The 26,678-nt window shown below is 38.4% G+C and overlaps 1 protein-coding gene across 5 annotated transcripts in view; it reads left to right on the forward strand.

Moving 5' to 3' along the window:
• The window catches only part of radil (Ras association and DIL domains), a 58,985-nt gene that overhangs the window by 13,538 nt on the left and 18,769 nt on the right, over positions 1-26,678 (forward strand). For 3 of the 5 annotated variants that reach the window (XM_049469962.1, XM_049469959.1, XM_049469960.1), the window contains exons 3-11: positions 2,301-2,420; positions 5,628-5,908; positions 10,903-11,604; positions 14,615-14,652; positions 14,860-15,017; positions 17,916-18,031; positions 19,371-19,635; positions 25,037-25,209; positions 26,335-26,485. In XM_049469962.1, coding sequence (XP_049325919.1) covers positions 2,301-2,420; positions 5,628-5,908; positions 10,903-11,604; positions 14,615-14,652; positions 14,860-15,017; positions 17,916-18,031; positions 19,371-19,635; positions 25,037-25,209; positions 26,335-26,485 — 2,004 coding nt within the window. Of the gene's footprint in view, positions 1-2,300; positions 2,421-2,796; positions 2,906-5,627; positions 5,909-10,902; positions 11,605-14,614; positions 14,653-14,859; positions 15,018-17,915; positions 18,032-19,370; positions 19,636-25,036; positions 25,210-26,334; positions 26,486-26,678 lie in introns of those variants that run through there. The other 2 variants (XM_049469963.1, XM_049469961.1) reach the window with 2 other exon arrangements.

The following is a 26,678-nucleotide window of genomic DNA, read 5'->3' on the forward strand; positions in this document are numbered from 1 at the left end:
AAAATTGAACAATGTTTTTCTAATGATCAGCACAGATCTTTATTAACTTAATTCAGAAACTCAACTTGTGTGTGTGCAGAGTTTACGCTTGTTTTCCTGGGTTTGGCTTTCTACTTCTATAGTGTGTTTACCTGTAGATGCGTAGTTGGATGGGGTAGTCTAGTATTTGATGGAGTGGACAGTCGAGAGCAGGTAAAAGTCTGTTGGCTAGCATTAGCTTTTAGTCTAGTACTGTTTCTTCTCAATTTCCTGGCTTGTTCTACTGCTACGAAAATTATGTTATTGACTCATCATACAATATATTGAGATAGCCTTAATTATTTTAGAGGTCAAGCTTCTGAAGAAATGCAGAAGGGAGGGGTGTGTGTGTGTGTTTGTGCTGTTGAGCTCAAACATCTATATTCTTTCTCCAGAATGGTATACAGCACCTTTAATGATGAAACATATTAAAATCAAGTGAATTTCAGCACATCACTTTTTCCACCACTCTGATGTAAACCCAGCCCCCGGCTTGTCTCAGACGTTGTAGTTGACCGAGCTTTAGCTGTGCCGGAATAGTGTCAGAGTTCACCTCTCCTGTTAATGAAAGTGATGTAATCCGGGCGTCTGCTACATTCATCGGAAGGTTACAGAGATAGTCCTGAAAGTTAATTGAGCTGTGGAGCAGCAGGTTGAGCCACTCAACAGAGCTGTGAGGCTGATAAGTGCGTAAATCTCTGACCCCACAACAACTCTATTTGATGACTTAGCCACGGTGCCATAAAATGCATATATTGAGTATTCTAAGATTGTGTTCTAAGAGTCTTTGGTTGGAGGCCAGATAAAAAGTCTATGTACTGCCCCGTTATTTTACCCTCAATTGAAACACTATTTCATGGCTGTTTCATTATATGATCAATAATAATAATAAAAAACATTTTAATGATTTTGTGTGTGTCTGCATGTGTGTATTATATATGTTTTTAGAGCATTGTGTAATAGGACTACCGGGGCCCTATTTTAGCGATCTATATGCGAACCACTAGGGGCGCACCACGCTTGATTTAGGATTTAGAATTGATTTTCTTAATTTATGATAGGTGTGTTTTGGGCATTTCATTCAGGAAATCAGATTGTGTGTGTACATAATTTACTCTTGTGACATGGTCTTGCACTGATATCACTGATAGCATAGCAACCAGTAGCTAGCAGAGTCTACATGTGATGTACTGTTCTGCTCTGTAATATTGACAACTCCATATTTTCTTGCTGAACAAACACTGACAGCTCTGACCAATCAGAGGAGATAATGTGTTCACATGGTTTATTGGTGCACATTTTGGTGCATTAGGTTTATTCCTGTGTGAAACCAAACCAAACAGAGGGAGTATCGCTCCAAATAAACAAACTCATCAACTGATCCAGACTATAGAAACAAACTACAGGTGTGAAAACACCTAGGAGTTTTATAATAGTTTTAAATTAGGCCGATATACAGCTAGTGTTTTATTTCTACTGTATTTTCTTTTGAGTGAAGTGATGGCATTGTTTAAGGTTCACGACTTGTCTCTTCAAAGTATTAAACTCTCTATTAAACTTATAATTATTCTATTGATTCAACTGCACCAGTTCACCATTCTATGCATCTTTAAGAAATTATTCAGTATACATATTTAAAAAATGCACTGGATACAGCTTTGAAAAAAATAAGAGACCCCTTAAAATGATGAGCTTCTTTGATTTTACCAAATTAAAAATGTCTGGAATATAATCAAGAGGAAGATGAATGATCACAACCATCAAACCAAGCTAAACTGCTTGAATATTTGCACCAGGAGTAAAGGCTTAAAGTTATTCAAAAGCAGTGTGTAAGACTGGTGGAGGAGAACATACCAAGATGCATGAAAACTGTGATTAAAAAACAGGATTATTTCACCAAATATTGATTTCTGAACTCTTAAAACTCTTATTCTTGCAAATAAATGCTCTAAATTACAATATTTTTATTTGGAATTTGGGAGAAATGTTGTCTGTAGTTTATAGAATAAAACAACAATGTTCATTTTACTCAAACATATACCTCTAAATAACAAAATCAGAAATTCATTCAGAAACTAAAGTGGTCTCTTATTTTTTTCCAGAGCTATACAAAAATGTCATTGAATTAGAACTGGATTGGATAATTACAGATAATTCCCTCTTATTTTCAGCCTTTTCTTCTTCTCATATATGGGTATATGGGAAAACAAGTGTGCATGTGTAGTTTCCTCACTTATGGATGTGTTCTGATCTGTTGTGCTGCAATGTGCACCTGCTCCCAGGGTCTCACACCAACTCCCCCGTGTTAATGTCCACTCTGAGTAGAGGGGGACATGGTAGATGCCACCGGAGCTCCCCCCGGGGCTGGCGTATGGTACTACCCAGCACTCCGATTCTTAAAGGTGGGGACTGTCCTCAGGTATGGTGTCAACCACCAACCCCACTGACCACCCACCACGTTGCCTGATATTACGTCTTTCAGTAATGCATATTCCATCTTTTACGGTCTGTATACTGTAGGGCAGCACAATCAATCTGTTTATGTTTACTGTTAATGATACTCTCACTATAGCTGACTGGACTCGTTTTTAGTGTTCTGCATTAATTGTGGCTTTTCACAATAAGAGATCTACAACACAGGCCATAATTGCTGTGGTTATATGGATGTGGAACCTTGTGCAGCCCCAGTATACTGCCCCTATACCCCATTCATTTTACTTATTATTTATATATTATTTTGTTTTTATCTCTGCTAAAAATACATATATATTACCATTCCATCTGCTTAACCAGACAAGCACAATCTGTGATGTGTCAATGTTGAGAAAATACAGACAATTTATACACACATTTTTTGCTGTCCTAGCTTCCAAAACTGCAACCCCAGGTAAATACAGGCTAAAAAATGCTAAATCATCTCCATATACTAACCCTTAGAAGTCTTGAGGTTCTCATTTTGCTGTACAGTTTAATTGCAAATACTGAATTATGCAATTAATTACTTACATGCTAAACATAATAAACAGAATAAAATTAGGTTTACAATTGGTTTACTTCATGTATCTCTTAAGTTATGTAATATATATATATATATGTGTGTATATATATATATATACACATATATATATATACACATATATATATATATTTTTTTTTTTAATCAGCAACTGATTTGGCCGCTATTTTAAACCCATACTTTTGCTGATGTATCATTTATTGTATGCCGGAAAAGGACAAAGTCCTTATAACTGTCAGCATACAACTTTAATTGTCACTGACAAGATTCATTTCTAAGAGGTCTAAGGGTTAACCATGACCCATCTGTAATACTAAGATTATATAAGATAATAAATTATTCATCAGGCATTGATATCACATATTTAAGAAACTGTATTTGTAAATGGCAGCATCTCATACATACTCTCATGCTCATAATGCTCATAATGTTGCTGCAGAACAAACAAAACCTGCAGCATCTCCATTTTTCTTGTTTTTCATTTTTTTGGACATTATTCAAATCTAGCAGTTTTATGCACTGCATCAAAATTACAGCATCAGAGAACTCAGGGCTGCTAAAGGTTTTTCTTTAGAACAGTGTATCTGCATAGCAATGCTGCCTTCTCTTGTAAATCTGCAGTAAATCATGCATTTGCCATCATTCCTGATATTTATTTAGGTATACGGTGGCATGCAGTGGCTTGGTCACCCCAACTGTGAGAAATTTAATGAGTAAAAATGACCTGATTCCCCAAAAGCATACAGTTACTGGTGATACAAATGTATTTGATTTATTTCATTTCTAATGACCCAAAAATCTTGGAATAAATCTTGAAATAAGTTGTCTAAAACTCCAATTTCTTTTAAAAAATGGTGTTCATTTTCTTGGTTTTACTTTAAAATTGTACAAAACAAAAAAATAAAAACGTTTCATCTTTAATTTCATGCCTTTGAAAATCAGATCATATACTCTTGACTGAATTCACAGTAACAGAAAACACACCACTGCATATGCTACCATAATCACTTTCATAAAGACATGGTTTTGCAAACTGGCCACACTGGAAAAGCTGGGTGTCTTTTAGTATTGTGCTGTAGCGTATTGTCTTTTTATTAATGCATCAACAAACCCTGCAATGCCCTTTCTGTTCCTGTTTGCACTGATCATGCAATGCTGCAGCCCAGTCAAGCCCATTTCTTCATTTCACCCCAAAACACAACCTGCTCGTTCCTCCTGGTTCACTCGGTTCATGCATTCAGGCTTGGGGTTCACCATTCAGCATCTCACCTCTGACTCTGAGAGGATTCCTGGTGTCTCAGGCTTGCAGCTTTTATCACACATCTTGCTAGGCCTCAATTTGGTTGCTTGAAGACATAAACTGTCATGCTTAAATGTTAATTTAATTGGTTGTTTTGTTCCTATTGTTCAATATTTAATAAAAGGTCATTATATAAAGGTTTGTGAATTTATAAGAAAAAAAGCACTATGGTTTAACAGATAGGACTATTCTTTCTCTTTTTCTGTTTCTAAAATATGCTGAATTTTAACTTAGCATTGTAGAATAAGGCCTTGCTATGTGAAAATACTTTGGTCTCTTTGATTTTTTTAACAGATTATTTTAAAACAATTGTTTTTTAAGTTTAATTTACTGTGAAATTCGACTTCTGTTCTTAAACTGTGACAATTTAATTTTTTTACAAATATTTTTTGTAAAATTCTGATTGAGTTTCTTAAAATATTTACTTATTTTGAATTTTTTATTAAAACTTATTTTGTGGACTAAAATGTTTATATATCTAGAAATTATCACTTTTTTGTAAGTAGTTTGACCATGAAATAATAACGTCTTTTTTTTTTTTACAAATTTAACAACATATTTAAATTCATAGTATTTTTTTTTTTTTGCTTTTTGGAATGCTGTTTTTTTTTCACATTTTGACTTGTTTTGAATTAAAGATTAATAAGCTTGCCTGGGTAGTATAATGGTATCACTGTATTTCGCGATATTAAATTTTTTTATTGGTATCTCCAAACAAGGTATTTTACAAATTTCGTAAATATGACGTGTCTGACATGCTGTTTAACGTTGTACTTAATGTGTTTTATGTCTAAATCCTTTGCTTTTATGGCTTTTTCACAATAATATAGGGTCCATTTGAGAGTGGCTTGGGCTCATTCAGTCATGATCCCTTTTTGATTATATCACCAAACATCATCTGCCATATGCAGTCTTTCGTCAGCACACACTCATTGCTATGTGTTGTATCTGCTGTTGTTGAGAATGCTCCTGTTTAGTGGATGTTTTGTGCATTTTGGCTGCTTTATCCTGATCAGTAAAGCAATTATTAAGACAGCATGCTGTTTAAAATTAACTCTGGGGATCTGGGCTTTCCTGCTGTTAACCTCTTGAGCTCTAAGCCTATACTATTCCATTTTTGTTCATTTAAAAACTACCTAACATTATTCAAAGCATAATAACTATAGTAACCACTATTAAATATACTATTTTTTAAACAGTAGAAAACTTTTCTGAGGTTTAAGAGGTTAAACATTTAGCTTGTTGGTGAAGCAGAAAAGCCTAATTAACTGATTAACTCTTTATATGTATCAGATATAAACGCTCAGGCCCGGAAGCTTCAGCGAAACCGCGCTAAAGGAACGATGACTCTACAGCACGGCTCCACCTTCTGCCGCAGCCTCAGCGAAACCAGCCTCAACCTGGTGGGCCTGCCGGGGGAGGAGCCCAAACGCTACTACTCCACTCTGCCCGGGCCGGTCAGAGCGCGCTCCGCACGGGAAACTGAGGTTCGCAAGGAGAGAGATGGGGGCGGAGTCAAGCACTCACTCTACCACTCGCCTCATCTTCTTCTCCTGCAAGGATACAATCGACAGGTAGGTTATCATCACTCAATCTTTAAAAAACATCAGACACTGTATATCTACAGCTCTGGAATAAATGAAGAGACCATTTCAGTTTCTGAATCAGTTTCTCTGATTTTGCTATTTACAGTTATATATTTGAGTAAAATGAACATTCTTGTTCTATTCTATAAACTACAGACACAATTTCTCTTAAATTCCAAATAAAAATATTGTAGTTTAGAGCATTTATTTGCAGAAAATGAGAAATGTCTGAAATACAACAAAAAAGATGCAGATCTTTGAGACCTCAAATAATGCAAAGAAAACAAGTTCATATTCATAAAGATTTAAGAGTTCAGAAATCAATATTTGGTGGAATAACCCTGGTTTTTAATCACAGTTTCCTACATCTTGGCATGTTCTCCTCCACCAGTCTTACACACTGCTTTTGGATAACTTTATGCCTTTACACCTGGTGCAAAAATTAAAGCAGTTTAGCGTGGTTTGATGGCTTTTGATCATCCATCTTTATCTTGATTATATTCAAGAGGTTTTCAATTAGGTAAAATCAAAGAAACTCATCATTTTAAGTGGTCAAATAATGGCAACTAGTAGATGTATCACATAAAGGCACAATTTTATTTCTAATTTGTACCCATACCCTTTACTTTTAAATGTATTGAACCTCCCCCTAAAAATTGGCACCTGTAGGGAACTCTGCTGGGGTGATGTGATAGCAGTGGAGCACTAAAGTTCAGCAACCTAGGGTATCATGTGTCTTCAAAAAGGGGGCAGGTGGTGCAGCATATAGTCGCCAGGTTTAGAGTTAGTGTCATTCACTCTGGGGCAAGAGTGAGGCAAGAGTTTGGCTTCCTTCATTTTACTAATGATACAGAGCAGGTACAGAGCACAGAGTGCAGTTCATCCAGAGTGATCATGGGCCTCTTGGCCTCATCTCTGATCAGTCTTCTCCTTGTTTGAGCTGAAAGTTTAAAGGGACCGCTTAGTAGATTTGCAGTGGTCTGATACTCCTTCCATTTCAATATGATTGCTTGCACGGTGCTCCTTGAGATGTTTAAAGCTTGGGGAATCTTTTTATATCCAAATCCGGCTTTAAACTTCTCCACAACAGTATCTCGGAGCTGCCGGGTGTGTTCATGGTCTTCATGATGCTCTCTGCGCTTTAAACAGAACTTTGAGACTCTGATCACAGAGCAGGTGCATTTATACAGAGACTTGGTTACACACAGGTGGATTCTGTTTATCATCATCAGTCATTTAGATCAACATTGTATCATTCAGAGATCCTCACTGAACTTCTGGAGTGAGTTTGCTGCACTGAAAGTAAAGGGGTCGAATAATATTGCACGCCCCACTTTTTTTTAGTTTTTTCAGTTTTTCAGTTTTCTTGTTGTTGATTCTTCACAAAAAAATTACAATTTCATATCTTTATGTTTGAAGCCTAATATGTGGCAAAAGTTTGAAAAGTTCAATGGGGCCAAATACTTTTGCAAGGGACTGTAGGTGTGTTTTTGTTGTATGTATGGGCTAGAGCCTGGCAGAGTTACCTGTAGATACACCTACTCTAAACTTGCCTATTAGACCGAATAGGCAGATATCAGGTGAGTTGACTTAGATGTCCTTGAGCATGAAAAGCACTAAACTGTGCAAGAATCCACAGTTATAGAGCTCTGAAGCGAAAATCCTATAGTGTCTTTTTTTATACACATGAATGCACACACACACACAGTTCCCCAGGTGGTGGGGGGAAACCTACAGTGCTGTGCAAAGGAGTTTTCCTTGCCGGAGGGTCCGATCTCTCGGTAGGTAGAGGGGAAACACCTTTATCCCCAGGGAAGGATTCTCGCTCGGCAGGGCTTGGAAACCTGCATTGCCATGGGGGAAATTCTGTCAGATGGTGCGGGGAACTCCTTTAATAGGGGGAAATGCCTTTTAACATACAGGACCCAGAAACCCTCTTTACTGCAAGATATCCCACACTAAAGCAAGGGTTTCCAGACGTATCTGAAAAGGGTCGGTGTGATGATTATGTGCTTTGCATGCCTGCAACCATGCCAATCATATGCAGATAAGAATTTAACACCCTTGCACTAAGGAATTATACTATAAATTATCGTACGTTTTTTTTTTTTAATCACGATCATTTTTGTCGACGTCGATAACAGACATCTGTGTCTTTGATCATATGGACACGTATGTTTTTGAGCTAATGTGTTTTTTACAGCATATACATATATGATCAGAAAAAAAAATCTGCAAATGCCTTTGTGTTAATTAATGTAAATGTTACTTCTATATGTAATCTATATGTTGTTAGTTTATTTTTTTCACAAAGGTCTGTTTAATATTTATTGCAGTTTTCTTAGAACTTATTTGTTTTAGTTTAGGATATTAAAATATTTTTATATTGGAAGCCCAAGGCCTGCTCTTAGTAATAAAAAGTTTCACTGTAAAATGGTGTAATATTATTATTTTGCTAGTATTTTATTAGTGTGGCACGTTTTCTTAAAGCTCCTTTAGGAGCCCAGAAGCTGAAAAAAAAACAATATTGTCATTTATCGCAGTAATTTCTGGGACAATATAGCCTAAAAAAATGTTGTTATCGTGACAGGCCTAACTATAAAAAATGTAAGACCTTTTAATGAAGTAAAATACAAATAAAAGAGCTCAAGCAGTTTGGTGTCTGTTGGGAAAAGGAAACTTTAGACTTTGGGTATGAAAAAAATAAATTGGAATGAATGAGAATAATTAGGGTTAAAAAGCATCAAAAAGGAGTGTGGATCAGTATAGCTTGACTCTATAGCTCAGTTACCTGCTCTAATAGAGTATGTTAAGATTGGTGGCTGAAAAAGTATGTGAACCCTTTGAGATTACTTGGGTTTCTGCATAAATTGGTCAGGAATTGTGTTCTGATCTTCATCTAAATCACAACAATAGACAAACACAGTCTGCTTAAACTAATACCACACAAAAAAATTATATGTTTGCATGCTTTTTTTGTAACACAACATGTTAACATTCACATTGAGGGGTGGTAATCCCAAGGGGTTCACATATTTTTTCTTGCATCTGTATGTACTATAGTTTGGTGGCTGTCAGACAAAAGGCAGACTGGGGTTTGGTAAAGGCTAAAAATGAATGGGTCATCTCAGCTTGGCTCAGTCAGTTTGGTGGCTGTTGGGACACAGAAACCCTATGTCTTGGGCATGTGTAAAAATTAATAGGACTGGTGAATGGGAGTAATGATTAAAGAAAATGAAATGATGAATAAATGAGTGCGGGTCAAAATGACTTTTAATTTGTTCTCAGGAACTTGCCCTGAGAAATGTTGTGCATTGCCCAGGCAAAAGTGCACATTGGCCCCTATTCACACTTAATTAATTCTTAAAACTAGATTTTAGCAAAATAAAACTCTGTATCCTACATTTAGACTGAACAATCGGAAGTTGAAATGTTGTTGATATCTCTAAATGAGGCGTATATCTCTTGATATCTCTAAAATGACGAATGATATTATAGAGTTAAGGCCAGACAATGTTAGCACTCCTAAAATGTTTCCAGAAAATTATTGCAACTACACATATTTTGTTATACACGTGTTTATTTTTCTTTGCAATAAAACAAAAACAGAAAAAAGCCATAAATGCTACAATTGCACAAAAAACTTCAAAAAGGGCAGGACAACATTATTGGCACCTTTTCGAAATTTTAGGTAAATAACTTTGTTTCAAGCCTGTGATGCTTAAAGCCACTAGTGTTTGTGGGGGCAATATAAAAATCACACCTGAAACCAGATAAAATGAGAAGTTTACTTAATTTTGCATTGTGTGTCTAAGCATGCAGAACGAAAAGAGGAGAAAAGAACTGTCTGAGGACTTGAGAAACAAAATTGTAGAAAAATATTATTAATATCAAGGTTACAAGTCCATCTTCAGAGGTCTTAATGCTCCTTTGTCCACACTATTCTTCCTAGAAGTGGAGGTAATATATATGAAAGGTTGCAACATATTCTGGATGGTGGATAAACAGCCCCGATCAAGTTTCAAAGAAAATCAAGCTGTCCTGCAGGCTCAAGGTGCATCAGTGTCAGTGCAAACTCTCTGTCATCATTTGAACAAAATTAAATGTTATGGCAGGGGACCCAGGAGGTTCCCACTGCTGACACAGAGAAATAAAAAAGATAGACTGCAATTTGTCAAAATGTATGTGAGTAAGCCAAAATCCTACCTTCAGTTTCTTCAGGTTCAAAGATGTTTTGGGGTTGTTTTGCTGCATCTGGTACTGATTGCCTTGACTCTGTACAAGGCATCATGAAATCATGAAGATTACCAAAGGATTTTGGGTTGCAATGAAGGGCCCAGTGTCAGAAACTGGGTTTGCATACCAGGTCATGGGTCTTCCAGCAGGACAATGACCCCAAACATGAGGTGGCAAAAACTAGTACAAACCTAAATCCCATTAAACACCTGTGGAGAGATCGTAAAATTGCTGTTGGGAGAAGGCAACCTTCAAATATGAGAGACCTGAAGCAGTTGTCGAAAGAAAATTAGTCCAAAATTCAAGTTAAGAGATGTAAGAAGCTTGCTGATGGAAGTTATAGAAAGCAATAGATTTTACAAGTTATTTTTTCCAAGGGGGGTGCAACTAAATTTTGAGTTGAGAGTTTTGTGTGCAATAGTTTTTTTCTTTCTTTTTTTTGTGTGTTGTTCCAATAGACTCAAAGGAAATGAAAATGTGAATAAGATCATCATTCTCTAGGATAAATACTATGATTGTAACTGTTGTAACAAAATATCTGCGCATTGTTTTACTCTTTTACACTTTCGACTATTAGCCAATTAATCAGCTATTTGACTACTATACTCTTTTAATACTACTATCCGTTTCCACTCCGTTTTTGTCAAAACACCTTGCAATCCTTGGAATTTGATCCGTGAAAATAAAGGTTTTTGGCAGTGTGCTCAACAATGTTGTGACCTCTTGTCTCGCTTGTTTGCCGACAGGACTGTCTCGTATACCTGCTGAACAGAGAGCAGCACACGGTGGGTCAAGAGACGGCATCTGCACGACCCAACATCTGCCTGTCGTCACCAGATATCCTGCCGCTTCACTGCCGCATCCGCCGTGCTCCTCCTCGTCGTTCCTCCTCCTCCTCTTCCTCGGCTTCTCCAGACCCACGGCTGCTGCTCGAGCCGGTCGCCCACGGCAACGTGTTGGTCAACTTCGCTCGAATAGAGCGGCCCATGCCCCTCCGTCACGGTGACCTGCTTTCCTTCGGTGCTCACTATATCTTCCTATACAAGGACCCGCTGAGCGCTAAACCACTTCCTGCCCAGTCCCTCACCAGACTGCGCGCACTCGCAAGACTCTATGACAGCGAATCAGGGGGCGGGGCTGAAAAAGGAGAGGTGTGTCGGATGTGTGGGAGCATTCTGCGGGAACCTGTTGGGTCATCAATGCGTGGCTCCAGGACTCCACTGCGTAACTCGCAAAAACGTAAGCTGGCGCTAGAGTTCGAGCGGGCTCACGAGGACGCACTAGTGAACCGGGTGCTCACACTGATTGAGCCAAGCGGAGACGACCACAAGCTCACACCGGCCTACCTGCTCTGCCTCTGCATCAAGCACTCCGCTAACACGTTCCCACCTGGCAGCTTCGGGAAACTGCTGCTGAAAATCGCCAAGAGGATTCAGACCATCGCCTGGGTGAGTGCCCCATTAATATTTATAGTGTAACTATAAAGGGATCAAGGGGGAGTTTCCTAAACAGGGATTAAGCCTAGTCTTAGGAATATACAACCTTTTATATTGGATTTCCAATTGCAGGGCTCTACACTAACTTTTTGCAGTGGATGCATCAGCACAAAAGTTTTTTGACTGCATTGCATTTAACACCACTTTTTTTTTTTACTTGAAAAATGATGAACTATCAATCTGTTCGACAGAAAGTTCCCTATTTGAAGCACAATTCTACAAGAAAGGCAGCTTAGTAAAAAACTGTTGGTGCCTTAAGTTCTTAATTTAGCCAAAATTAAATGCTAAATTAAATAAAAACAAAATATAAAATTGGAAGTTTTTTCAGGCCTTCAAACTGTCAAAATGTCATGGCTCAGTGACTTATGGATTGTCCTCCATTGCAGTCACATGATCCTCATATAGCCTATGGGCTGCACGATATGGAAAATTTTTACATTGCAAATGTTCTTTATATATATATATATATCTGATTTTTCCCATTTTCTCCAAATTTGCCTATCCAACTGTCCCACGCCTTTGTGCATCCCCATCACTAGTGGCACCTGTGACCCTAGGAGCTGAGCCAGCGCTGAGCACTCAAAACCTCAGGAAAACAAACAGTAATCTGCATTTTAATCAAGCATTTAAATAGCTTTTTATAAGGTAATAAGAGCGTTTTTCTAGAATTAAAAGCATGAATTCAGAAAAACTGGAAATATCTGCGCTGCAAAACTGTGCTGGACTGAGTTGCACAGCTTTCAACATGTGGGTTCACAAGCACGTGCCCAACCATGTGGATGGAGGCCATGCAGTTACCTCGTTTTTACTTCTGCCCACTGCACCACCCCCCCACCCCTTCGCACTTCTCAGGCAGCAGTAGCAGCCTGTCACTCACACAGACACAGAGACAGCGCTGTGTATCTACTTCTTTTGTCAAGAATTAAAATACTGCACAGCTTTCAACATGTGGGTTCACAAGCACGTGTCCAACCATGTGGATTGAGGCCATGCAGTTACCTCGTGTTTACTCCGCCATACCGCCTTAAATCCCTATTCCACATGCGCACATCGCAATGACCATGCTTAAATGATGTATCCTGCAGCCCTAGTATAGCCAACTCTACACAGGTTGGTGCTAGACGATGTGGATGATGGCTCTTGTTCAGTTTATTCTTTAGTTATAATTCCTCACAACACCAGAATGCAGCTGTCGGACCAAGTCAAAGTCGAAGGTCAAAGTTATTTTATTTGTCTCCCAAAGGAGAAATTTTGCATGGTGCACAATACACACAAAAAACAACACATGGCCAACATAGCATTACTTTGCAGTGCATTACATTTTTATACTTTTACACAGACCCAAACAACATTGTCATTTATCATCTTAACCAACGAAGGTTCAAAGGAATGTTTGTACCTATTGTACCTACACAAAGGGACCCTGTATCTCCTTCCTAAGTTCATAATCTGCTACTCAGGATACAGCACATGTGTAGTGTTATATACAATGTCCATTGTTTGCCTACATATTAGGGCTGCACGACATATTGTTTAAGCATGGTCATCGCAATGGGAGCAATAGTCACATAGCAGGATGTGCAATGTCACTTAAGGCCATTTAATTAAAACATGTCATGTTGCAACGTTTTAGTCCTTGACAAAAGAAGTAGATACACAGCGCTGTCTCTGTGTCTGTGTGAGTGACAGGCTGCTGCTGCTGCCTGAGAAGTGCGAAGGGGTGGGGGGGTGGTGCATTGGGCAGAAGTAAAAACGAGGTAACCGCATGGTCTCCATCCACATGGTTGGTTACGTGCTTGTAAACGTGAGCACGTGTGGAAAGCTGTGCACGTCAGTCCAGCACAGTTTTGCAGCGCAGATATTTCCAGTTAGAGTTGAATTCAAGCTTTTAATTCCGGAAAAACGCTTTTATTTACCATTTAAAAAGACATTTAAATGCCTGATTAAAGGGCCGATTACTGTTGTTTTGCTGTTTTTTTCTCGGGTTTTGAGTGCTTGTCGCTGACTCAGCTCTTGATTGGTCAGGACGTGAGACAGTACGCAGGTGGGGGTGGGGCTGGTAATGTCATGGGCATAATACGCCTTGCATTGTTTAATATTGCGCTATGTATATTGCCGAAAAATAACATTTGCAATGTAGATTTTTTTCTGATATCATGCAGCCCTAATCCAAATTAGATAAAGCTTTGTTTTTTTGTTCAGCTTGGTTGTGGAAAAGAGTTTGGTGTGTCTGTTCCATGTGGACCTCTGCATCACTCTGCCTCCAGCTTATTTACCTAATGTTGAGCACAGTCTGCAGTGGGAAGAACTCACTCTGTTGCTCTACTTGGCTATTGCAATTTATTATTATTAACTGAGTTACCCCAACTCTGTGTGTTTATGTGTGTTTGCAAAATGTTTTTATGAGAAAAAAAGTATGAAACATGATTTATCGCACAGCCCTAACCTGGACCCAGGTGTGTTAAGCAAGAATTGAGGAAAAAAATCAACAGGATTAAAGACTCATTTCAATAAAGAGCAGGGGGCTGAATCTCCTCTGTGAAGGTCAGAGAGACACCTTACATGACCTCTTTGTCTTTGTTCACACTCAGCTTAACATTTACCTTTCTGCGGAGTCGGCATGAACGGCCGACGAGGAGGAGGGGCAGGCGTGTGTAATTTGGAGATCACCCACCGACTAAGCGTATATATGACACCACGCTGAAGCGTTTAATGACCGCTTCAGACCTCTCCCTTAACTGATTAATTATTAAAATCCAATTACAGAAGGTCAACCTGGCCTTGTCTGAATATTAACCAAGAGGACGAGAGAGAATAGAGAGAAATAACGAGTTGTGGGAGGAGGGAAGACAGACTATATTGAAGTGGATTGTACCTTCCACATAAGGGCATTCACATTCTGATGACACTAATTGCAGTGCATGTGTGTGTGTGTGTGTGTGTGTGTGCATATGTGTCGCAGGAGAAGACAAAGGAATTGGCACAGAAGCAAGCTCAGCAGTGAGTATCAGATTCCACCTTGTAGCTGTGTGTGTGTGTGTGCCTATGTGTGTGTACATGGGTCAAAAAAAGTCATATATGTCAATTTAGTTCACTGTTTGTTTGATTTATGTGCCATTTTTTCTCATTTCTGGTGTAGTTTTTGCGTCCCATGCTATTCCAGCTCATGATAAATGTGTGTGTGTGTGTGTGTTTTTCCCAATGCAGTCAGGACCCAGCCTCCTTGTCTCTGCTCAGCATCTCTGACCTTGTGCCAGACCTTCAGTTCATTTTCTTTTGGATGTCAAATGCCATCGAGATCCTCTACTTCATCCAGCAGAAATCTCCGGCGTACATGCAGAGCATCGAAATGATGGACCCAAAAGGTACACACACATTTACACACACAAGAAAGGCTCCAAATTGTCCTTGAAAAATTGTATTGTCCTTGGAATAGTTGAATTGTGTGTGAGAGTACAGTACAAGGATGTACAACTGTGAACCTCAAACCCAGTTAAACGAAAAACAGAGCTGTAGAACAGGCTAATTCCAGCTCCAAACAGTCTCAGCTCATTATACTCACGCGTACAATCTTAACTGGCACCCAGCACATGAAGGAGAAAGATTTTTTTAAGGCTAAATGCAACAGCTATTTTGAAAGAATATAAAAGGATATGAATATAAATCCTATCCCAATTGGAGCAAGCAGTAGTGTTGTTGTTTAGCATGGAAACCCTCTGGAATGGCTGAAGAGACTTAGAATGAACATGCTAGCCTAACTGGAGCAAGCGCTGATGCCGTCCACCAGTAGAAAGCCTCTGGAGTAGCTGGAAAGGCTATAAGCTAACACTAGGCTGACGAGACAGGTGCCATGGCAGTTATCTGGCACTGGAAAGTAGGGTTGGGCGATGTCTCCTTAATTGGCAGATGATGATGTTTACAGTGAAACATCGCGATGGACAATGATTGTCCATTGCGATGGACTCGCAATGGACAATCGCGGGTTGGCTCACCAAAACTTCAACCTATCCTTTATATTTGACAATATTTGATTAAATTTACAGGTCCTCATTCATCTTAATGTATTTAACTAAACTGAGTTGTTATATTATTTGTAGCCTCGCGCTGAATTCATCTCCGGCTGCGAAAGAGAGAGAGAGAGAGAGAGAGAGAGAGAGAGAGTGCAGCGCGGCGCATTTAGCCTGATTTCTCTTGATTAAATATCAATAAATATGTGAATTTAATACCATTTAATACCATACATTTTACACTTGATAGGACCTTATTTATTACATTTTTATTTTTATTTATTTATTTTTTTTGCGCAATGCCGCTTGCGCTTTCCTTATGACTGACGCTAAATCCTTATAACTGTTTGATCCAGCTGTTAAACTGTTATATTAATACCATTTTAACGTTTTTCGTTTCTAGGTTTTGAAATTCGTTAGATTTTATTTTTGTCAACATTTTGGGTTTATTTTCGTTTGTTATTTTTCTAATAATAATAGAAATTACATAATTTATTTTCTGTTGTACATTTTTTAGGGGGCGAGTAACAAAAAGTAAGGCAATAGTTATTTTTACTGGTAACTAGTTACTTTTATAGTGGAGTTACTCCATTAGTAACTCAGTTACTTTTTTGGAGAAGTAACTAATAACTATAACTAATTACTTTTTCAAAGTAAGGTGCCCAACACTGACTGACAATGAGCAAGTTTCCCGACACACAACGAGCAGGCTTATTCTATTTGCCTGAATAAGATAAAATGTTTAAAATTAATACAGGCATGTAGAAAAAAACAAAGACAAGCTATAACCTAGATATAAATAATAATTTCCTAATAATAATAGAATAATAATAAATAATGTAATAATATGCCAGGTAGGCATATTTGTAGCAGTAGGGTATTTTTTTCATCCCTGACTCTAATTCATATAAGTTATATACCTGATTTGATCATTTTCCTTACAATCCCTGCTAAAGTTTTAGGTGAAGGAGACCTAAAGAAGGTCAGGGCATGTTTCTGGAAAAACAAAAAAGTGGGCGAGGCATCGCGATGGTTACCATCCATCGCGATGTTGGGTCATAAATGATGATATCGTCCATCGGCACAACCCTAATGGAAAGCCTTTGGATCATCTAAAAAAGTCTAAAAGCTAACACTAGGATGAGCAGGCAAATATCAGTGCAGTTATCTGGCAGTGGAATGTCTGAAAAGGCTAAAAGCCAACAATAAACTAAGCGGAGACAGCACCATAACTGTAGAATCAAGAAATCACTTAAATAGAAACGCCATGGCTAGTTCCAAAGCTAAAAACACTGAAATAAAACAGTGGTGTAAAACTAACACATAATTTCAGAAAAAGAACATCATACTGAATATAAAACATGGTGGTGGTAGTGTGATGGTCTGGGGCTGCTTTGCTGCTTTAGGACTAGGATAAATTGCTGTAATTGGTGGAACCAGGAATTCTGCTGGATACTTGGGTTCTGCAGCAGGACAATGATCCGAAGCACACCAGCAATTCCACCTCAGAATTGCTAAAAAAAATATAATAATAAATTAGGGATGGTCTAGTCAAAGTCTAAATGAGATGCTGTGGATAATCTTAAACAGGAAGTTCATGCTTAAACATCATCCAATGTGTCTGATTTAAAACAATTCTGTAAAGAAGAGTGGAACTAAATTCCTCCACAGAGATGTGAAAGACTCGTTACCAGTTATCAGTAAAGCTTGATTGCAGTTGTTGCTGTTAAAAGTTAAAAAGTTTAGAGGGCAAATTCTTTTTCACATAGGGCTAGATTGGTTGGGATTTTTTTTTACCTTGATAAATTATAAAGTTTTTGATAAAGTTTATAAAATTGATAAAGTTTTAATAAAAAACAAAAGATTTTTGTATTTACTCAGGTTATATTTGTTTGATATGAAAATATGTTTGTTAACTTGGAAAAATCTGTAGGGGGCAAACAATTTTTCACAGCACTGTATCCAAACATTTTCTCAACATCATCTAGTATGTCTTTGTTTTGCTCATTAAGCTGTTTTGGGTTGAATTTATAACATGTAATGCTGTAAATCAGACAAACATTTTATAAAACAAATGACACCATTACTATTCTTATGAGCAAAAGTTTTTCCAATTGATCCACTAAAACTCTAGTAAAATTAGCACTTACATTATTGGAAAATTGGTTTATCATTCACATCCAAAGCACCCTACTTTGCTACTTTGCTGTCACTTACCAATTTTTAATTTGTATTGTTCATTCCTGTTTTTTTTAGCTGGATCTAAAGAATCACTCCTCTCTGCTACGATATCAGCCAATGAAGAAGCCATGACCATTCTGGAGGAAGTGATTATGTACACTTTTCAACAATGTGTCTATTACATCACTAAGGTACATGAATGCCCTGAATGAGCTGTATGTGTGTGATATAACTAAAACCAGTGTTCCTGGAAGGATTTAGGAATTCATTCTATACAGACACTGCACCAAAATGCATGTTTTAAAAGTACTTTTATTCATCTTCAAGATATCGTGAATCATCAAACCCATCACATGCATCTTTTCAGCTCTTCCCTAAAACATTAAGCCATTAGCGCTTCCAGCACAACTGGGGTCAGTATAAACCACAATCTTAAAAGCTTCCAGAAATGAGTTTCAATATGACTGTTCAGAAAGAATTTGCAGTAAGCTAGGCTATTTATACATCTTAAAGTTCTAATGAAACTTTTATAGGTTGCATTTCTCTAGTATACTGTGTCTCTTTCAAAGCCTATACAGACACAGTGTTCTGAAAGCTAATTATCTGTGCCAGAAGGAATGAAACACCGGCTTACTCGCAAGAATATTTTGTGACCTGAGATAATAGAAATTCAGAGTGCCTGAGAATATCTGGTCAGGCCATGGTTGATCATTTGCAGCTCTACTGGAGAAGGCCTTTTTTTCAGATTCTATTAAACAGCTAGCTCATCTAATCAGTTGTTTATTGTGGTGAATCAGGTGAGCTGTTAGTGCAACTGATAAAATCCATACAGTGGACGAAGTTCACAGAAAAGTCTTCTAAATATTAATAACCTTAATCTTTAATTAATAATAATTATTTTCGGTCTATTTTCATTCATAAGGCGCACTGGATTATAAGGTGCATTTTAAGAGACACTATAAGAAACTTCTAATTCAGTGGGTCGCGCTGCTGGGTGGTGGTGGGGGGGGGGTATAGCTAACTAAGTTAAGTAAAGCTAAGCTAAATAAACAAAACTGTATTAAAAAATACTTTTTTTTTAAAGTTAAATGAGCGCTGAATATAAATCTAATATAGATTTTTCTCCTAAGAACTGTTTATTTGGGTGAATAAGAGCTTATTTACAGTAAGCTTAGATTCCTGAATTCCTCCATCACTAAGGCTGGAGCATTAGCATTAGCGACTATATATCTGATGTTGATGCATGTAAATATTAGCCAATGCTGATGCTGATGTACATATTAATACTTTCAGAGAGGCTAGACACAATGGTATAACTTTATAACTTTAAAACCAATAAATATAGCTACTTCACAGAATATAGCTACTGGCACAGAAAAAATAAATCAGCAAATATCAGTGTGAAATATGATCTAAATCAGTGAAAAGCAATTTTCAGCCAATACAAAGAAAATTCCGATATCACTGTGCATCCCTAGCATGAATATTAAATATATGCATATTTAACATCATCTTTTACTTTCTCTCCAGTCCTTGTATGTGGTGCTCCCAGCTTTGCTGGACTGCAACCCATTCGGAGGAGATGCGTCGTCAGAGCCGTGCCGCCGGGCAGCAGGTGTGTGTGTCTGCACCGTGTGTGTGATGCCAGAGGCGGTGAGGAGGGTGGTGAGCGTGTTGCAGACCACGGCGGATCTTCTACAACAGTACCAGGTTCACGCCGAGATCCAGAGTCAGATGTTCGCCTACCTGTTCTTCTTCACCAACGCCTCCCTCTTCAACCTTTTCATCGATAAAGGTTTGTCTGTGTTTTATAGTACTCTTAGTATGTTGTGTTTTTGCTGTGTTTTGCCATGTTATCCATGATACATTTCCTGAGAGCTTAACCACTTTGTTTATTAACCTCATTTACAAAGCATGGTATTACACTTGTAAAAATTTTCTTTGTGTGATACTCCATATCCAGTTTGAGTCCAGACAAAATTGAATAATAATAATAATAATAAAGAGTGAGATTTAAGAGTGACACAAAGTAGCGCATAATTGTAAAGTGAAATTAAAATGATACATGATTTTTAAAACTTTCCCTGCAATTACAGCCGCATTTTTTCCAGGTTTTTCTCTACCAGCTTTACGCATCTAGAGTCTGCAAAAGAACTAGCGCTTAGCGTGGTTAGCGGCTAACAGTGTTGGGCACATTACTTTGAAAAAGTAATTAGTTATAGTTACTAGTTACTTCTCCAAAAAAGTAACTGAGTTACTGAGTTACTCCACTATGAAAGTAACTAGTTACCAGTAAAAGTAACTATTGCGTTACTATTGCGTTACCCCCCCCACCCACCCATTGAGCTGCTAAAGTATCTTACAGTAACAGGGTGTGGGAAATGGTAACGGCGTTATAGTTACAGTCAGAGTAATTAGTTACATTACTCGTTACTGAAAAAGTATTGCAGTTAGTAATGCCGTTTATTTCAACGCCGTTACTACCATCACTGGCGGCTAATGTTAATGCTGCTCCAGCCTTAGTAATGGAGAACTAAACTGAAACTTCACTTTAGCGGAGTTGCTTTACTCCTTACAACCTGTGTTGTAAAATTTATACATAAGACACACTGACGGTTTTGGGGAAAATGAAAGGATTTTAAGCGAAAAATACGGTAAGTATTTTGTTTCTCTAATCTGGAGTTAGGTACATCTCCGTTTTCTCTTTAGTGCATCATCCAGGATCACCGTAGAAGATTCCAGAAGTTTTTTCCCCTCATATTTACTTGTAACAGCAAGAGCAGCACTGGTGCAAATTCGATTTCTGCCCCACCAACACGGACCTGTTCATGTCACCAGGTGTATAAATGGAATGTGGAGAAATCTCATTATCTTTCTGTGGGGGGGAGTAAATAGGCTCTATTGGTACTGTTCATATATCCTGTGCTTTTCCTGTGCCTTTCAAACCATGCCCTTCATATCCACTCTCACTCACGCTTGCCAGGCCATGCCTGCGCTGTCATACGTCTTCATTAAGCATGTGGACAGCAGCTGCTTCCATGGCAACAGTAAGACAGTGACAGAGAGACAGCGGGAGAGTGAGAATGAGGGCGTGAGGGCAGGTAGAGCGACGACAGAGGAAGAGACGGACGGGAACTGAATGAGAAAGTGAAAGACTTGGGACATAAAGGAGAGTGATGAGCTGCAGGATGCTTCAGCCTGCCATCTAGTGCCACATACCCTGCAAATGTTTGTTGATTAAAACAAGGCTGCTAACATAAAGGAGAAAGTAGGCTGCTTGGAATATTTGGCAACCTAAAACATTTGGCCAAAAGTAGCAAAAACTGTCAGAATAAGTGAGAATCACTTCAAATAATTTGTACTAAACAATAATTAATTCATGTTATACTGTATATAAGTCATCTTTCTGTTTTTTCCAACAGTGGAACAGAAGATATTTTAGGCTGTAAAATGGAAGTTTTGGTGTAGTAAAACAAGATGATAAATAGCACACCTCCGTTCTCCCACAGTGCTCCGAGATCCAGAAATTTTAACAGTTTGTCCAAACACCCTTCAGACTGGGTGACATGGGGTATAATTTTGCTTTTAAAAACTAATTTTCTTTGCACTTTTTAAGTTATTAATGCCTTGTTTTAAATGTCAGGGCTCTCCGGATTCTAGCAAGGAGGTGTTTAGCTGCTTTGAGCCTGGATAAGGGTGGATAAAAAAGCGAATTATTAAAGGCCATTTTACAACAGAGTTCTCCTTTAAGGTCAATTTCTTGTTTTCAGTTTACTACCATTTCACACACTGGCTAAATTATACAAGCTGTACAGAAAAAGGAGAGTAGCCAATGTTAACTATCTATAATCGTTATCTATATCTAATTTACTTACTTTTTAAGAACGTTACAACAAAAGAAACTTTTGCATTTGGAGTGGGAATCTCTAGGCACCTTACAATGCAATTTGATTATGATACAGAGGTCTGTGATGCGATTTATAAAACGATTATCGATGCATCTTGATTTTTTGCATTTTTCTTCTATACTGGATTGTTTTTCAATTGGATTAGAAATTGGGTCAGAAATTTGACTTGGCCATTCCAAACTTAATTCTTAATAAAACATTCTATAGTAGAACATCTTGTGTGATTAGGGTCATTGTTTTGCTGCATGACCCACCTTCTCTTAGGATTCAGTTCATGGACAGATATCCTCATATTTTCCTTTAGAATTCTGTGACATAATTCAGAATTCTTTCTTCCATCAATGAAGTTAAGCCGTCCTGGCCCATATGCAGCAAAAAAGCCCCAAACCATGATACTACCATCACCATGTTTCACAGATGGGATAAGATAACAATGGTCTTGATTTTCCTCCATTTGTTCACAGGTCCTCAGAAATCTGCTTTGTTTGTGCCATGATACACTTCCATAAACATGTGTTGTGAAGAGCAGACTAGATCCCTGTTCTTTAAATAAAACAGGCTCCATCCACTCACATCTGATTGTCATCCTTATGATTAAAAACATCTATTTTCACCCAAAATATAGAAAATTCTAAAGGGTTCACAAACTTTCAAGCACCACTGTAGAGTCTAAGCTGTTGTAGAATAATACAGTGCGTTTAGTTGGTCTCTTAATTATTCATCAGCTCACTGAATGAGCTAAAGCTCACGCTGCAGAATTACATCACTAATTTCCTTTTTTAAAGGCCAGCCGGTGACATATGTTTAGTGTGTATGTGCACTCGCGAGTGTGTCTGTGGAGAGAGGACACTGTCAGGCGGTGATTATTTCTCCAGACGACCATAATCCTCTTTGTGTGTCATAACAGACAGAGAGGATCAGAGCAGTGCTTACACACACTCACTCACACACACACACACACACACACACACAGACACGCTTCATATATATACTTACACTAGCACCAGTTCATTTGGTTTTAAGAAACACAATGTGCTGTCAGTTCAAACATATAATTTTAATCTTTAACCTTAATGCTCACCTACTAACATCATATTGATACCAGCACTAGGAGGGTCAATGCTTCCTTTGACTCACAATAGGCATTAATGCTAAAATCATATGTCCGATAGGGCTGTAGTCAACTAATCTATTATTTTTTCGATCAGTCACAAATATTTTTATCATGCCCTACATTTGTGGTTACTACTGTTGATGCTCCCGATCCAATGCATGTTTTACAGCATCTTGCCAGTTAATTTTTTAGAGCCCTAGACATTAAATTTTGCAGAACTTTTTGATAATTGATGTTCCTATATAAAATTACAAAGCATATTATATGAGACATTCTCAAGAAATTCTACTTAAAGGTCTTCTTCTGCTGAAATCCACGTTTTCTTTTTTCTTTGTGAAATACTTTAGGTCTCTCTAAGTTGTATATGATGCTGCACATGAAACTCTTCCTCAACCTCCATTGTTTGCAGTAGCTAGTAAAAGAAAATATTCAGAAAAATTAGGAAAAGCACTTGTGTCTACGTCAACCCGAGAATTAGTATTCATGGCCTCGCCCACCTCGGCTTGTGACCGCCCACAGGCAGAGCTAAAGCCGGGCAGTGACATGTCTCGTCAGAAAGGAGTTAACAGCACTAGGAACAGCATGGCAGTTCGTTCCTGTGTTATTTGTGCAAATAACACATCAGTATTATATGCTTTGCCCAGTAATTCAGAGCTTACAACTGAGAAAGGTAGGTGTGTATGTTTAGAACAGTTCTGTTTACACTAGTTACTTAGCTAGCTAGCTATATTGCGTAAACAAAGGCCCAAAAATTAAAAATCCAGCCCAGGGTTTTTGTTACAACTGCATGGGTGGCTCTGTTGCTGCTCAGCCAACAAAGTGGAGTTAGGTATATAACTTAGTTTTGGGGAGATTGATTTACGCCCTCACTCCTCCCACTCTCCTCCCTATATAAAACATCACTTCCTCTCTACCTGCGTGTTGAACAACCTCACACCCACCTCCTCCCCATCTTCCTCCTTCTTTTATTGTCTACCTTTCTCTACCTGTTTCTCTTTGCGGGGGGGGGGGGGTGGGTGGGAGGGGGGTCGTGGTGGGGGCTTTTGCTTCACGCTTTCCCAGCGAAGCTGCCCGGAACTCCACCCCAAATACTCTTGAGATCGCTCCCCCCGCCCCCCCCCTCTCTCTTCTTCTTCTCTGTCCAGTCAAGGGTGTGGGTCAATACTAGCAAAGCACATGATAAAAAAAGGTTATCATGGGTATGTTCATATCATCACTATTGTTTGTGTTTGCTTAACCTGTTAAGTCCACGCTTCATTCCCACTTCGTTTGACTCTCATAACTTATTCACTAATAAAATAACTAGCATCGATTTCAGAGTCCTTACAATAGCTCCATGTGGAAATCATAATTTTTAAAAGTTTTCACATTAGAATTAATAGCTGCATAAATTAACTAGGGCTCAGTGGGATGGATGCCATGCAGAGACTGTTGTTTGTAAGATTTTGTGGGAAAACACTGCACTTTAGACTTGATATATCACAGTGGACCAACAGCAGCAGATGACATGTCTCTCCAAACCATCACTGATCATCAGTAAATTTTACATTTCATTTGGCAATCAAGGGAGCAGAGTCTGGAGGAAGAGTGAAGAGACACACAGTCCAAGCTGCTTGAGCTCTAGTGTGAAGTTTCCACCAATCAGTTTGGAGAGACATGTCATCTGCTGGTGTTGATCCACTGTGTTTTATTATCAAGTCTAAAGTCAGTGCAATGTTTTCCCACAAAATCTTACAAACAACAGTTTCTGCATGGCATCCATCCCACTGAGCCCTAGTCAGTACAGTGTTTTCCCAGAAAATCTTACAGCACTTGATGACTCCCTCTGCTCACAACTTCTACAGAGATGCAGATTTAATTTTCCAGCAGGATTTGGCACACTGCCCACACTGCCAAAAGTACCAATTGGTCTTATATAATATTCGAATTTTCTGAGACACTGATTTGTGGGTTTTCATTGGCTGTAAGTCATTAACAATAAAAGAGATAAACACTTAAATAGATCACTCTGTGTGTAATACATCTATCTGATATATGAGTTTCACATTATGAACTGAATTACTGAAATAAAGTTTTCAATGATAATAAAAAAAATAAATCTTTTCAATGATATTCTATTTTTTTAATGCACCTGTATTAATCTATCTTTGCTCTGATCATATATGTGTTTGCAGGTCCTGCGAGAGGCTGGTTCCAGCGTTCTCGAGTGCTGCAGATACAGGCATGTGTGCGGATGCTTCTGGACTGGGCGAAAGGTGCAGGCCGGGCTCAGCTGGCCCAGAAGTTTTTTGCGAAGCTGTGCAGCGCAGTCACCATCCTCGCCACACCCGTACAACAGCTCTCACAGGTCAGATCACTCTCTACTTGCTTTTGGTTTGATTCAGACCAGTGGCTGTAGAAAAGCATGATAAAAGTACAGCCAAAGCAGGTCTAGTTCTTTAAGCACTATAGACCATCATGAAGGGATAAATATAATGATCTAAAATTAAGTGAAGTAAAGATATTATATGGTATAGATATATTATGCTTATAGGTTGTGGTTGATCATCGTTTGAACATTTTAAACACAGTATAGCATCACTCCTGCAACCACTTCAGGAGGTGTGCCAAGACCTGCCTTTGGTGTGACCTCCAGGTTAAGAACCCCTGTCCTAGGGGTCAAAGGTTTCTGCCATCAATAAAATGATGAAGTAATGGTGGAGGAAGTTGTAATAATGTACTTCATACATAAACAATGAAAGAGGCACTAGTGTAAACTTCTGTAAACACTATGAAAAAGTTTTTTTCTGCCATAATTTCTTCTTTGTCACATCTATAAGGCAGTGGTTGTATTTTGCTTGAACTATTGGCTACAGTGCCTCCATAATTTCAGCACTGTTTCATCTGTATATACAAGCTTGTACTGTTAAGGACATGTTACATCTTTTTTAAAAATATGAAGTTTTCAAGTCATCAAGCTGCCGGTGCTCAGAGGGAGCACAATTGGCCCTGGTCCCTCTGGGTAGGCAGATGGCGCTCTCTCCCCACATCACTCCTAGGGTGATGTCTGCAACACGGGGCGTCTGTGAGCTTGTGTATCGGAACCGAGCCGCTGCGCTTTCCTCCAAGCGCGCTGGCTGCTCGGCAATGCTGCATCAGCAGCAGCTCAAAAAAAAGGCGGAGTCTGACTGAACATGTATCGGAGGAAGCATGAGCTAGTCTTCACCCTCCTGGTGTGTTGGGGCATTACTAGTGATAGGGGAAGTCCTAATGAGTGGGTTGGGTAATTGGCTATGTAAATTGGGGAGAAAATGGGAAAAATTAGAAATAAAATTATATATAAAAAAAACATCAAATAGAATGGAGCAGGTCAGAATGTGCTTTTACATATTAACATATAGATGTGTACATGTTTGAGAATTGTTGGAATATACTGCTGTATTTCATTGTATTTTAAACCTGTGTGTGTGTGTGTGTGTGTGTGTGTGTGTAGATGAGTTGGAAAGTGCTGTGTTCAGAGCACCCCACTCTGAAACCAGTCCAACTACACAGAATTCTCACACAGTACCAGCTCATAGCTGAGGTGGGTCATCTCCCAATCTGGCAACCAAGCAGTGAAGATGAGGCCTATATCTACAGAACAGGTTTGTGAATGTGTGAATAAATTAATGAAAATGATGAATGAATAAGTAAATGAAGGAATGGATTTAAGTGACATATTAAAATTGTTATGCAGACTAATGTAATGTTTATTATTGATAATTACTGATTTATTTGACCTGTAAGAGAACACAGATCAATAGTGTTAGTGTTTGCTAAAGTCATCCAAACTAAGTG

Source organism: Astyanax mexicanus, chromosome 21 (genome assembly GCF_023375975.1).
Source record: "Astyanax mexicanus isolate ESR-SI-001 chromosome 21, AstMex3_surface, whole genome shotgun sequence".
Classification (NCBI taxonomy): Eukaryota; Metazoa; Chordata; class Actinopteri; order Characiformes; family Acestrorhamphidae; genus Astyanax; species Astyanax mexicanus.